At 40.2% G+C, this 15,563-nt stretch overlaps 1 protein-coding gene across 2 annotated transcripts in view; it reads left to right on the top strand.

The window, feature by feature from the left end:
* Positions 1–15,563, top strand: part of Golph3l (golgi phosphoprotein 3-like) — a 41,791-nt gene that overhangs the window by 19,248 nt on the left and 6,980 nt on the right. For both annotated transcript variants that reach the window (XM_013015404.1, XM_013015405.1), the window contains one exon: positions 15,392–15,523. In XM_013015404.1, the coding sequence (XP_012870858.1) occupies positions 15,392–15,523 (132 nt within the window). The remainder of the gene's footprint in view (positions 1–15,391; positions 15,524–15,563) is intronic.

The following is a 15,563-nucleotide window of genomic DNA, read 5'->3' as shown; positions in this document are numbered from 1 at the left end:
TTTTTTTTTGTCCATAGTGGGGCTTAAACTGTGGGCCTGGGCATGTCTCTGAGCTTTTCAGCTCAAGGCAAGTGCTCTACCACTTGAGCCACAGCACTACTTCTGGTTTTCTGGTGGTTAATTGGAGATGAGTCTCACAGACTTTCCTGCCCTGGCTGGCTTTGAACAGTGATCCTCAACCCTCAGCCTCCCGAGCAGCAGGGATTACAGGTATGAGCCACCAGTGTCCAGCTTCCAGCTCTTTTTGAGTAGTTTATTGCCCAGGCTGGTTTCAAACCACAATCCTCAGATCTCAGCCTCCTGAGTAGCTAGGATTACAGATGTAAGCCACCAGCACATTTATTTTTAAACTAGTTTTAGAGATATGTGTATCAGAAAATCTTACCCACTATATTCTGTTAGCTGAAAAAGTTGAGGCTACTGTTTTATAAAAGGCAAAGCAAATAGAAAGATAAAAACAACTCAATAAGACATCGAAATAGAGCTTGATGGTGTAAATACTGCTTTGAGACAACACTTATGTACTTCCTAGGAAATGTTCATTAACTATCGAAGGCCTAAAAGATCTGTAAGGTCTGCAATGTAACTCAGTGGTAAAGCCCTTACAAGGATAAGGCCTTGGGTTTGATCCCCAGGGCTCAAAAAGAAAACAGAGAGGGGGGGGGGAAAGGGAGAGGGAGGGAGAGAGAGAGGTAAAAACAAAAGCTTTTTATTTTGTTTAGAGTTTTTGGTTGATTGGTTGATTTGGTCTGGTCTGGTTTGGTTTAATGATGATGGGGAACAAATTTAGGGCTTTGTGCATGCTAGGCAAGCACCCTACCACTGTTTGAATTTTCCAAAGGACTGATTAATTTTCTGCTGACCTTAATATCAGAATTTGCTTCTATGCTAGAGAAAAAATACCTTTCTTTTGTGTGTTTATAAATTTGTAGTAGTTAACAGATTATATAGTAGACCCTTGATATCCCTCAAGGATCGGAGGAAATCGACATTAAGAAAAAAAGCCTGAGCCTGGCGCCGGTGGCTCACACCTGTAACCCTAGCTACTCAGGAGGCTGAGATATGAGAATTGTGGTTCAAAGAGAGCCCTGGTAGGAAAGTCTGTGAGGCTCTTAATCTCCAATAAACCACTTGAAAACCGGAAGTGGCGATGTGGCTCAAGCGGTAGAGCGCTAGCCTTGAGCTGAAGAGCTGAGGGACAGCGCCCAGGCCCAGAGTTCAGGCCCCATGACCGGACCCCCCCAAAAAAACAAAAAACAATGGGGCTGGGAAGGTGGCTCAGTGGTAGAGTGCTTGCCTTGCACGCATGAGGCCCTGGGTTCATTCCTCAGCACCACATAAGCAAAAAGAAAAAAACCAGAACTGGCGCTGTGGCTCAAGTGGTAGAGCGCTAGCCTTGAGCTGAAGAGCTGAGGGACAGCGCCCAAGCCCAGAGTTCAGGCCCCATGACCGGACCCAAAAAAAAAAGATATGAAAGTCTAACTTAAGTCACTACCTGTTTTTGCCTTATAGTTTCCTGCTTGCACAAAAGGAATAGTTTTACCAGTAGTTATTGTCACTATGAAAAGGTCAAGTATGTCAGAAGGACTTGTCTGTCAGGTTTTCTTTCTTTTTTTTTTTTTTTTAATTTGGTTTGTGTGTTTAACATAGGCTGTTAAGAAGAAAGACGGAAGAAAACATTTGTTTTGTTCTTTATTACATTCAACTATGTAACTTGAATAATTTACCATTCTATAAAAGGAAATAAACTAAGAACAAAGTCCTATTTTGATAGGAAGAAAATACAGCATATGCTATTTCTCTGAGAGCCTCTCCCAACTCTAAAATGTACAGTGTTCTCTTCTAAAATACCTGATTTTGATATTACAACAAAGCCACCCACTTCAATTTTGACTTTTGACTATAACCACAGAGCATATAAACTCACTGTGAGCCTTTTCATCTCTTTTGTACCCCTCATATTTCATGCTCTTATAACTTAAAGAGTTTTCAAACTGTTTGCACTTTTTCTTGACTGATCCTGTGACGAAAGTAACAACCCCACTTTATGGCCCTATCTCCAAATAGTCAATAGAGCTACTAGTGGCTATACCTCAACAAATGAAATTTGAGAGAATAAGATTAAGTTCAGAACAATGATTTACAAAGGTTTTAGAAGCAATTGTATGTCTATCTAAAATACAGTTTATCCTCAGGAAGTCTTGTTTAAATTGTATAATATGGGGCTGGGAAGGTGGCTCCGTGGTAGAGTGCTTGCTTTGTATGCATGAGGCCCTGGCTTTGATTCCTCAGCACCACATAAGCAGAAAAAGCCAGAAGTGACACTATGGCTAAAGTGGTAGAGCTCTAGACTTGAGCTGAAAAGCTGAGGGACAGGGCCCAGACCCAGAGTTCAGGCCCCACAACCGACAAAAATAAATAAATTATATAATAAAAGTCTGGAATTGTGGCTTAGTGGTAGAGTGCTTGCCTAACATGCATGAAGCCCTGGGTTCAATTCCTCACTACCACATAAACAGAAAAAAAAAAACAGAAGTGGCACTGTGGCTCAAGAGGTAGAGCTTGCTCAAGCCCAGAACCGGCAAATAATAATAACAATAATAAACTGTATAATAAAAGCCGGGTTTGATGATGCATACCTGTAATCCAATCAATACAGAGATAGGGGCAGGAAGATCTCAAGTTTGAGGACAGCCTAGGCTACTTATCAAGATCTTGTCTGGGCCACTGAAGGCCTGTAATCCTAGCTACTCAGGAGGCTGAGAGCTGAGGATCAAGGTTCAAAGCCAGCCGGGGCAGGAAAGTCCTTGAGACTCTTATCTCCAATTAACCACCAGAAAACCAGAAGTGGCGCTCTGGCTGAAGTGGTAGAACGCTAGCCTTGAGCTGAAAAGCTGAGGGACAGTGCCCAGGCCTAGAGTTCAAGCCCTACAACCGACAACAGAAAGAAAGAGAGAGAGAGGAAGGAAGGAAGGAAGGAAGGGAAACATAGTAGACACTGATCTGATAGAAATATTAGTTTTCATTTAATTTTTAAAATTTATATTTATTTAGTGGTGCCAGGGATTGAGCCTCCCACATACTGCCACTGAGCTATACCCTCAACCTAAAACGTTGTATATATTGATAGCAACATACAATAACATGTAAATCTCTACTTGTCAAAATTTTTGACTTTGCCAGGTACTAGCAGCTCATGCCTGTAATCCTGGTTATTTAGAAGGCTGAGATCTAAGGATGTCAGTTTAAAGCCAGCCCAGGCAAGGAAGTTCATAAGACTTGTATCTCCAATTAATGACCAAAAATCCATAAGTGGATTCAAATGGTAGAGCAAAAAAGCTAAAGAGACAAAATGCTCAGGTTCTGAATTCAAGCCCCAGGACCACCCTTCCCCCACAAATTGTTTGCTTTATTTTGGGTCCGGTCGTGGGCCTGAACTCTGAGCCTGGGCGATGCCCCTCAGCTCTTCAGCTCAAGGCTAGCGCTCTACCACTTGAGCCACAGCACCACTTCTGGCTTTTTTTTTTTTTTGCTTATGGGTGCTGAGGAATCGAACCCAGGGCCTCAAGCATGCAAGGCAAGCGCTCTACCACTGAGCCACCTTCCCAGCCCCCCACAAATGGTTTGAATGTAGCATTTATGCAGTTTACGCTAAATTATACTTCAATATTGTGGGAAAAAATGTATAGAAGCCCCGGACGCCGGTGGCTCATACCTGTAATTCTTGCTACTCAGGACGCTGAGATCTGAGGATTGTGGTTCAAAGCCAGCCCAGGCAGGAAAGTCCGTGAGACTCTTATCTCCAATAAACCACTAGAAAATTGGAAGTGGCGCTGTGGCTCAAGCAGTAGAAGCTTGCTTTGAGCTGAAGAGTGCTGGGACAGCACCCAAGCCCAGAGTTCAAGCCCCACGACCGGCAAAAAAATAAATGTATAGAGGCAAAAAAAAAAATAACCCAGAATTTTACCATCTTGTAACTACTGGTAAAATTTTAGTATAGATCATTATAGTTTAAAATTATATTTAAAATTTAATACATATCCTTATTGTACAAATGATTACAAAAGAATGGTCATATTAGGCAAGTTAGTTTACAGCCTTTTGTGTGCCTAATATAATGTGGACATCATGGCAATAAGTGTAAACACACCCATTGTTTTTAATGGTTTCATAGGATCCCATCAAATCATGTATATTATTAGCTTTTGAGGGTACTCTAAAACTGCCTAGAAAGCAGAACAGTGTGTTCCTGGTTCTCCAGTCCCACCTTATTTCTCTACTCTTACCTTTCACTGCTTCTGTGGATTTGCCACTCCAGTCCTATTTGCTTTTATGATGATACTTTCCTCAGTTAGTTTTAATTTAACTTTTGCCTTTCCTTCAAAACATAACATAAACCCAACACTTTCCTTTTTCTGAATCCCTTTACATTTGTCATTCTTCTCAATATTGCTTAGTTACTGTCTTTTATTTTGTAGTTTCTTTATAGGCAGTTGTTAAAATCACAAGCTTTGGACATACCTATATTCAAATCCCAGGTCTACCACTTAACCTAACATGGCCTGACTTTCCACTGTTGTTTTTTCTCTGTCTGTCTCTGTCTCTCTCTGTCTTTGTCTTTCTGTCTGTCTCTTTCTCTCTCTCTCTCTCTCTCTCTCTCTGTGCTGGTCTTTAGGCTTTAATTCAGAGCCTTGAGTACTCTCCATGAGCTTTTTCACTCAAGGCTAGTGCTCTACCACTAAGCCACAACTCTGCTTCTGGCTTTTTGGTGGTTAATTGGAAATAAGAGTATCATGAACTTTCCTGCCCTGGCTGGCTTCCAACTGTTATTCTTCAGATATCAGCCTCCTGAGTAACTGGAATTAGAGGAGTGAGCCACCAGCGCCTGTCTTTTTTTTTTTTTAATTCTTTTTTTTTTTAATACTACTGGGGTTTGAACTTAGGGCATTGTGCTTACTAAGCAGGCAGTCAAGCTGTGTCACCACCAGTTTTTGTTGAAATGGAGTCTTGTGGACTTTTTGCCTGGGCTTGCTTGGAACTGGATCTTCCCAATCTTTCCCTCCTGAATAGCTGGGATTACAAGCATGCATAACCATGGCCAGCCTCCATTTATTTATTTATTTATCTATTTATTTATTTATCTATTTATTTACTTATCTATGTATTTTTCGGTAGGTACTAAAACTTGAACTTATGGCCTGAGCACCATCCCTCTTTTGCTCAAGGCTAGTCCTGTACCGCTTGGAGCCACAGCTCCACTTCCAGTTTTTGAGTAGTTGATTGGACATAAGAGGACTTTTCTGCCCAGGCCGAATTTGAACCATGATCCTCACATCTCAGCTTCCTGAGAAACTAGGATTATAGGCATGAGCCACTGGCACCTGGCCTTTATTCTTATTTAATAGAGATAGCACTGACTTCATAGTATTTTAATAAGAACCAAATCAACTAATAAAAAATTGGGGGTGGGGGCTGGGAATGTGGCTCAGTGGTAGAGTGCTTGCCTCCCATGCATGAAGCCCTGGGTTTGATTCCTCAGCACCACATAAACAGAAAAAGCCAGAAGTAGTGCTGTGGCTCAAGTAGTAGAGTACTAGCCTTGAACAAAAGAAGCTCAGGGATAGTACCCATGCCCTGAGTTCAAGCCCAAGGATGGGCAAAAAAAAAAAAAAAATTTGCTGGGCATAATAGGTACATACCTGTAATTCTCAAACTCATGAGGCAAAAGCAGGAGGATTTCAATTTTAAGCCCAGTCTAGGCTATATAAAAAGTTCAAAACCATGGGGCTGGGAAGGTGGCTCAGTGGTAGAGCGCTTGCCTTGCATGCATGAGGCCCTGGGTTCAATTCCTCAACACCACATAAGCAAAAAAAAAAAAAAAAAAAGCCGGAAGTGGCGCTGTGGCTCAAATAGTAGAGCGCTTGCCTTGAGCTGAAGGAAACATCAATGGAAAGAATGTAAGAGTGCAAAAATTATGTATTTTTAAAATCTGGAACTGTTATTTCCAAATCTGGAATTGTCATCAGTAACAATTGTGTGTGTGTGAGCCACCATGCCTGGCAAAATTTTATTTTATTTTGAACCTAGTCTTGCCATGTATCCCAGGCTGGTTTTGAACTTTTTTTTTTTTTTTTGGTTGGTCGTGGGGCCTGAACTCTGGGCCTGGGTGCTGTCCCTCAGGCTCACACCTGTAATCCTGGCACTCAGGAGTTGAAGGTCAGCCTGCGCTACCTAGCAAGAATCTGTCTCAAACAAACAAACATGGTCCACCTGTATAAAAAAAAAAAAAAATCAAAGGCTTCAGAACTGGGGCATGACTCAAGAGGTAGAATGCCTAACTAGCAACCTTAAGACTGAGTTTAATCCCTAGGACAAAAAGAAAAAAAGAAAAAAGCAGGGCCAAGGATATGCCTCAATAGTAGTTCTATGTGACTTCTAAAAAAATTAAATAAATTACTGATGGATAAAGGAAGGGAAATGGTTTATAGTCATCCTCAAGGATGACAATTGTTACTGAAGACAATTCCAGATTTGGAAATAACAGTTCCAGATTTTAGAAATACATAATTTTTGCACTCTTACATTCTTTCCATTGATGTTTCCTTCTCACTTTTGCTTTTGTTTTATTTCACTTCATTTCATCCTGTTATTTTGAGACAAGATCCACTGGGTAGCCAAAGTTGGCCTGGAACTGATTCTTCTCCCCCAGCCTTCCCTGATTGCTGACATTATATGTGTGCATTTGTCTTTTTTTAGTTATTTTAATCTAACTTGTTGCAAAAGAATCTTTTTGAAACTTACTTCTTTGGATTTTGCTTCCATCTGTGCAACTGTGGAATGTCCTAGATTTTTTGTTTTGGGTATTCTTGAGTGTTTGTTTGTTTTTTTTTCAATGTTAGAGTTGAACCCAGGGCCTTCCAACTGCTAGACAAATACTCTGCCACTGAATTACAGCCCCAGCCTCAGAAAAATTTACTTAAAGTCATTTCATTATTTCTAGCAAGGTTTTAAAGGTAATTAACTTGGAGATAAAACTTGTAACTGAAGTTGAACATCTATAATCCTAACTACTCAGGAAGCTGAGATCTAAGGTTCACAGTCTGAAACCAGCCCAAGCAGAAAAGTCCCTGTGAGACTTATCTCCAATTAGCTACTCAAAACCCGGAAGTGGAACTGTGGCTCAAAGTGGTAGAGCACTACTAGCCTTGATCAAAAGAGCTCAGGGACAGTGCCCAGGCCCATGAGTGAAAGCCCCACAACTGACAAAACAAAAACAAAACAAAAAACTTGTAACTGCATTTAATTAAGTTTTTAACCCTTTCATGGTGATAATAGGTGAGAAACCTTTGAATCTCCCAGAACACTTTTCTTTTTTTCTTCTTCTTCTTCTTTTTTTTTTTTTCTTGTCAGTCATGGGGCTTGAACTCTGGGCCTGAGCACTGTCCCTCAGCTCTTTAGCTCAAGGCTAGCACTCTACCACTTGAGCTACAGCGCCACTTCTGGTTTTCTGGTGGTTAATTGGAGATAAGTGTTTCACGGAATTACCTGCCTGGGCTGGCTTTGAACCTTGATCCTCAGATCTCAGCCTCCTGAGTAGCTAGGATTACAGGTGTGAGCACCCTGCTCAGAACACTACATTTCTTAGATTTCTTTTTTTTTTTTTTTTTTTTGCCAATCCTGGGGCTTGAACTCAGGGGCTTGGCGCTATCCCCTGAGCTTCTGTTGCTCAAGGCTAGTATTCTACCACTTGAGCCACAGGGCCACTTCCAGCTTTTTCTGTTTATGGGGTACTGAGGAATCAAACCCAGGGCTTCATGCATGCTAGGTGTGCACTCTACCACTAAGCCACATTGTCCCAGCCCTTCTTCTCCTTTTTTGAATGTCAGTACAGGGGCTTGAATTCAGAGCCTGTGCTCTTGCTTGACTTTCTGCTCAAGGCTAGTTTCTACCACTTGAGCCACACCTCTGCTTCTTGATTTTTGCTGGTTAACTAGAAATAAGAATTTTCATGGATTTTACTGGCTTTGAACCATAATCCTTAGATTTTAGCCACCTGAGTAGCTAGGGTTATAAAAGTGAGCCATCAACTGGACATTGATGAACGAACTAAGCAACTCAAGGGCAGCCATGGGAAGGAGGGAATGAGAGGGAAAGAGGGAACAGCTAACACTAAGCAAAAGGAAAGAAATGTACATATCACCCAATGTGGAAGAAATAGTTGTATTGTCAAAGCTTGTAGAATTCACAAACATTATAGACCATGATAATGACAATTTGCCTTGTGAAGGTTAAAATGTGTTTGTGACTTTAAGTATCACTGTCTCACACTATGTGAAATTTGTGTAATCACATAATCTCAATAAAAAATTTTATTTAAAAACCAAAAAATAAATAAATGAATTGACAAAAAAAAAAAAGAGTGAGCCATCAGTGCCTGGCTTTAGATTTCATTTCAAGTTGATCTGGAGTTTCCACTTAATAGAATATTGAGGAAAATGTGCTCTTATTTCTGAATCTCCATATATTACTATTTTAGGGCTGGGAAGATGGCTCAGTGGTAGAGCGCTTGCCTTACATGCCTGAGGCCCTGGGTTCGATTCCTCAGCACCACGTAAGCAAAAAGAAAAAAAGCCAGAAATGGCGCTGTGGCTCAAGTGGTAGGGCACTAGCCTTGAGCTGAAGAGCTGAGGGACAGCGCCCAGGCCTAGAGTTCAGGCCCCAGGACCCGACCCAAAAAAAAAACAAACATATATTACTATTTTAGGTGACGCTTTGGGAGGTAGTCAAGTAGAGTTGTTGGAGATATACCACCACTTATTTTGTGTAGACATCTCATTGCACTTGTGCTTTTTTCTTCCCTCCCTTTGAGGATACTAAAGATTGAACTCACTGTGGTAGGCTAGTTAGAGAAGCACTCTACTTCTCTTGAGCTAAACCCCTAGCCCTTTTTGCCTTTCTTATTTTTTTCACATGTGTAGCCAGGCTAGCCTATCTCCTATTTATACTTTCCACATAGCTAGGATGGCAAGTGTGTGTATCACTGCATTCAAATATTGAGATGAGGTCTTGGCTGGCCTTGAACCATGACCATCTCCGAGTCCACCTCCTGGGTAGCCAGGATGACAAGGTTGAGCTACCAGCACCTGGCTTGCATGTGTGCTTTTTCTGTGGCAGTTACATCTTCCCCAGTATTAGCATCCTTTGCATAGAACTGTTGCTGTTAGCATTTCAAACTAGTCAGACATAAGAACAATCTAAAGGAATAATACAGGAATTGAAAATGTAAAACCTCAAAACCAGGTGCTGTTGGCTCACACCCATACTCAGGAGGCTAGGATCTGAGGATCATGGTTCAAAGTCAGCCCAGGCAGGAAAGCCCAGGCATAAGCACATAAGCTTAGGGATAGCACCTGGGCTCTAAGTTCAAGCCCCAAGATCAACACACACACACACACATATGCAAAAAAAAAGTTCATACAAAATGTATATTTTTTTCATTTTAGGAGGGAAATGTGTAAACCTAAGGGCATATATATTTATATGTATATAGATATAGATGTAGACTGGCAGAGTGCTTGCTTAGTATGTATAAAGCTCTAGGCTTGATCCCAAGCACCACAAAAAAGTGTGTTGTGTATTTGTGTGTGTGTGTAGAATGTTTTGTGTATGTGATACATGTTTTTGATGTTGTTCAAGCATCAAGAGATAAATATAATTAAATTTTAAGAAAAAGAAAAATCTCATTTCTCAGGAGTATTGTGAATATTACTAGACATTTTTTCTTTTAGCCTAAAACAATCTTTCTTTAAAAACAAAATTATTATGGCCAGGCATTGGTAGTACCTGCCTGTAATCCTAGGTACTCAGGAGGCTGAGATCTGAGGATTGCAGTTTGAAGTCAACCTGAGCAGAAATGCACATGATGCTTTTTTGGGGGGGAGGTCAGTCGGGGCCTGAACCCTGGGCCTGGGCTCTGTCCCTCAGCTCTTCATAGCACCACTTCTAGCTTTTTCTGCTTATGTGGTGCTGAGGAATCAAACTCAGGGCCTCATTGCATGCAAGGCAAGCACTCGACCACTAAGCCACTTTCCCAGCCCTACATGAGACTCTTATCTCCAATAAACTACTCAGAAAAAGTTGGATGAGGTGCTGTCACACAGGTGGTAGAGCGCTAGAATTAAGCACAGAGAGGCTCAGGGACAGCTGAGTTCAAGCCTAGGAACAGCCACAATAAAAGAGAGAGAGAGAAATTATTGTGGCTGGGCACCAGTGGCTTGTGCTTGTAATTGTAGCTACTCAGGAGGCTAAGTTCTGAGGATCATGACTCAAAGCCAGCGGGGGCAGGAAAGTCCATGAGACTCTTATCTCCAGTTAACCACCAGAAAACCAGAAGTGGCACTGTGGCTCAAATGGTAGAGCACTCACCTTAAGCTGAAGAGTGCAGGGACAGCATCCAGGCCCAGAGGTCAAGCCTCAAGACTGACCAAAAAAAAAGAAGAAAAAAAAAAGCCAGCCCAAAAAGAGACTCTTATCTCCAGTTAACCACCAAAAAGCCAGAAGTAAAGCAGTTGCTCAAGTGATAGAGTTCTAGCCTTGAGCAAAAAAGCTCAGAATAGCTCCCGGGCTCTGAGTTCAAGCCCAAGCACTAGCACAAAATAAATAATTTAAACAAACAAAAATGTAAAGGAGTCGGAGGTGTAGCTCCAATTAATCACAGAAAAAGCCAGAAGTACTGTAGTTCAAATGGTACAGTGCTAGCCTTGAGCAAAAGGAGCTTTAGGGACAGCACCTAGACCCAGTGTTCAAGGCCCAGGACTGGGGAAAAAAATCATTTGGAGAGTTTATATGTTTAAAGTTTTTATAATGGGGAAATGTAATATACAAAACAAGATTTCTATATCCCTCCATTGTTCTTTACTTACAATGCTTCTCATTTATAGTTCTGTTGACAATCTGACACTGTCACTGAAATGGAAGTTATATATGGTCAGGAAGAACTGAAAACACAAAAGAACTTTTCCTCCAGTCGATTTAATATTGGCTGAAATATTTGCACACCTGTTGAGATTTATATTCACCAGGATTACATATGTTATACCTAAGTAAAATATGTGTTCTGAAGTAGGTTACAATTTAACCTTAACTGGGCAGCTAAATTGTATAAAATCAAATACTAAACTCAAAAACATAGTCTCACCCCTCCCTAAAGAATACATTTGAGGCTGGCAGGAAAGGAAGCTAATCTCTCTCTTAAGTTGAAGTTAAGGCCTTCAGGAAATTTGGAGATGTTTAAGGGATGTTTATGGCTCAATCTGAGCTTTTGCTAGGTTAACACATTTGTTTTCAATAATACATTTATGCAATCAAGAAATATTTATTGAGGAGCTAGAGATGTGGCTCAAGAGACAGAGTACCAACAGTGAGTAGAAAAGCCAAGCAAGAATTTAAGGCTCTTGAGTTCAAGCTCCTATACCAGAAAATAATAATAATTGTAATAGTAGTAGTAGTAGTAATAGAGAGTCTGGGGATGTAGTTTTTACATAATGAAACCCTGTCAAAACAAAAATTTTAAAAACCCACAGGGTTAGATTTTTTATTTTTTGACAGTTCTGGGGCTGGAACTCAGGCCTGGAGCTTGTGCTCATCTTTCTTGCCTACAGCTGATTCTCTGCCATGGGAGCCATACCTTTAAGTCTGGCATCTTTCTGGTTAATTGGAAATGGAGTCTCCAGATTTTGTCTCCAGACTCCATCCAGTCTTTTCCTCCATGACTAGCTTCAGACCTGGATACTCCAAGTCTCAGCCTCCTGAATAGGATTAAAAGTGTGAGCCACTGGCATCCAGCTACAGGATTAGGTTACAGATGAAGAGACAATAAATTGGAAGATAGATATAAAGTAACTCCCTACCCTGCTGGCCACAAGTGTACACTACTTTGCACAGTATTGTCATCTAGGAGGCTGGAGGCAGGAAGATTGCTTGTCCCCAGTATTTGAGACCAGCCTGGACAATATAGTGAGACCCTGTCCTCCAACCCTAGATATAAAACTCTCCAAAAAGCAATATAATGAACAAGTAAATGGAAAATGTTTAAAACATAATGTGGGAATCAAGAAAGACTTAACTGTCAGAAAAACAATAAAACAGAAGAAAAACAATATTCTTAGATAGGAAAGCCAAGATGAAAAGAACTGAACACATAGGAACAGAAAACACAATATATATCAAACAGGACAAATAAGTTCACACACAGTCATGTGTGGGCACGGATGGCTTACCTCTATAATCCTAGCTGTTCAGGAAGCTGAGGTCTAAGAATCACAGTTCAAAACCAGCCTAGGCAGGAAAGTTTGTGACTCATATCCAAATAACCACCAAAAAGCCAAAACTGGAACTGTGGCTCAAGTGGTAGAGCAGTAGCTTTGAGCAGAAGAGCTCAAAGATAGCACCCAGGCCCTGAGACAGGAGGAGGAAGAAGAGGTGGGGGAAGAAAAGCAAGAGGAGGAGGAAGAAAAGGAGAAGGAAGGAAGGAAGGAAGGAAGATCAGAAAACAAAAAAGTATTACCTACAAAGAAATCACAACCCATTAAGAATGATAAACTTCTCACTGTACCTGTGGAAGCCAGGAAAGGAAGGCATACTACTTTCAATGTGATGAGAAGAACTATCAATCTAGAACTTTATATCCAGAGAAACTTTCAAGAATGATAGTAAAATAAAGGCATTTCAGATAAAATAGAATTTGCCTCCAACAGACTCACTTAAGGAAATTCTACTTTAGGAAGAAAGAAAATGGTTCAAGAGATACAAGAAGGAACAGTGAGCAAAGAAATTGGTAAGCATCTAAGTAAATTAAACTGAGTGCTACCTGTATAAAGTAATCATTAATATCTAATTTATGAGGTTAAAAAAGATAAAATACAAGCCAGGTGCTGGTGGCTCATGCCTGTAATCCTAGCTACTCAGGAGGCTGATATCTTAGGATTGCAGTTCAAAGCAGGAAAGTCCATGAGACTCTTATCTCCAATTAACCACCAGAAAACCAAAAGTGGTGCTGTGGCTCAAGTGGTAGAGCACTTACCTTGAGCTGAAGAGGTGAGGGACAGTGCCCAGGCCCAGAGTTCAAGCCACACGAACAACAACAACAAAAATAAAATACATGTACTAGTAGACAACCAGAAAAGTGGTAAAGAGTATTGATTAACATTTGAGTTTTAAATTTTATGTTAATTTAAAATTTATGGTCATACATGTTAAAATTTTAAGGATAATTTCTAGAAAAAATAAGTCCATAACTTCCAAGCTAATAACAAGGGAATATAGATTTTTTTTAATTGAGGAAAGGAACACTAGAGGATGAATTCAGGGCCTCAGGTACTCACAACTTGAGCCATATCTCTAGCCCTAAAAAAAAAAAAAGTTAATTATTTTGGCAGTACTTTGCTTTGTGACCTACATAATGGCTATAAATCTTAGATTCCTCAGCTTTACATTTGGTCAATTGTAAATACTTCTACAGGGTTGTTGTGAAGATGTAACCAAATTATGCATGCACAAATCTAGTACATTGAAAAGCTCAATATGTATTAGATGCTAGTGATAATGATTTTTTTGCCTTTTTGCTGATAGGTAACACCTGCTAGAACCTCTAGCCAAATATACCTAAAGCATATTGAGCCACTCTGATAACTGATAAATCTTCCTCATGTTGATCCTAACTCCTTGCTGAGAAGTTTCATGGTTCATTATTTGCCTTTCTTTTAAAAGTTCAATTTTTTCCACAACCTGTTGTCATGGTTTTTCTTTCAGCACTTTGAGTTAGAATTCTATAAACACATTTGAGACCTCTTTGACAGTTTTGCTTAGACATCCTTTTGAAGAATAGGTAGAATTTGGGTCATTTTGTCCATCTGGAAAACTTTGTACCAAATTCAATTTATTCGTCAAACCCCAGCTCATAATGGTTCTTGACTACTCTAGCTCTAAATTTATAGCTTGAAATTCTATCATCCAAACTAAACTTTAACCAACCATTTATGCCTATTTCTTCTAATAATTTTTTTAAAACTTTTTTTTGTCAGTCCTGGGACTTGAACTCAGGGCCTGGGCACTGTCCCTGAGCTTCTTTTGCTCAAGGTTAGTACTCTACCGATTGAACCACAGTGCCACTTCCGGTGGTACTGAGGAATCGAACCCAGGGCTTCATGCTTGCTAGGCAAACACTCTACTACTAAGCCACATTCCCAGCCCTTAAAAACTTTTAAAAGTTTCAAAGACAAAGGAAAATTAATTCATATAGTCAAGAATTTTCATCAAGCATACATGGTCTTTCCAGTTAGCTTTTTTTTTTTTTTTTTAGCTCCTATGGCAATGTCTCTTGTTTTATGTCTTGGTGTATTCCCTATATCTTCAAGGGAATGGGAACTAACACTGAAATGCTTCCTGTATTATAGGTGCAAAGCTCATTGCTTTCTCACGTATTTCCTCTCATTTAATTCCCACAGCAATCTTACATTTTATGGATAAGGAAAGTACACTTTAGGAAGGTTAATAAACTCAAGCACTTCACTAATCATGGGTTTCTATGGTGCTTTCCATCAAAATAGCTTGCTGGGCTGGAGATGTACCTCAGCAATAAGAGTTCTTTAGCATATGTAAGTCACTGGGTTCAATGCCCAGCACAACACACACAAAAAGCTTAGTAATATTTATCTAGGAGAGGTAACAAACCTAAATGGCTTAGGCTTTTTTTTCTAATATATTTGTACTCTATTTACATAGTGTCGTGAAAACATTTTTTTTTTAAACCAAAATTCTTCTGGGTGCTGGTAGCTCTCAAATGTAATCCTAGCTACTCAGGAGGCTGAGAGGGTCTAAGGATCACTGTTTAAAGCCAGCCTAGGCAGGAAAATCCATGAGACTCCATTTCCAATTACCCACCAAAAACCCAGAAGTAGAGCTATGGCTCAATTGGTAGAACCCTAACCTTGAGCAAAAAAACTCAAGGACAGTAATCATGCCCTGAGTTCAAACCCACAGACCAGAACATGAACACACACACACACACACACACACACACACACACACATGCACGCACGCACACATGCATGCATCAAAATTCTTCTCAAAATTAAAATTTGGCATTCCAATTACCAACTAACATCTAAGTCATAAGATTTCGCAGAGCTTAAAATTGTGAAGGTGGATAAGAAGATTTAAAAAACATTCTATTATCTCATTCTGTACTTTGCTTTTAGTTCATGTAATGGGATGTGAAATAAATTATATACACATATACACACACACACACAATCACACCTCATTCTTAGGATGCAGGCTAGAAGTCTGTACTCCCTTCAAAATATTCTGTTCTTTTTTCCCCCTTTCCTAGGGTTACACATCTTTCTGGAATGACTGCATATCATCTGGCCTGCGAGGGGGTATCCTGATAGAGCTGGCCATGCGAGGTCGAATCTACTTGGAACCTCCTACCATGAGGAAGAAGCGACTTCTAGACAGAAAGGTATAGCATCTTCTATGAGTATATTATTATTTTTAATTTG

This window comes from Dipodomys ordii, unplaced genomic scaffold (genome assembly GCF_000151885.1).
Source record: "Dipodomys ordii isolate 6190 unplaced genomic scaffold, Dord_2.0 Scaffold26, whole genome shotgun sequence".
NCBI classification, from domain to species: Eukaryota; Metazoa; Chordata; class Mammalia; order Rodentia; family Heteromyidae; genus Dipodomys; species Dipodomys ordii.
This window is presented reverse-complemented; position numbering and strand designations above follow the sequence as displayed.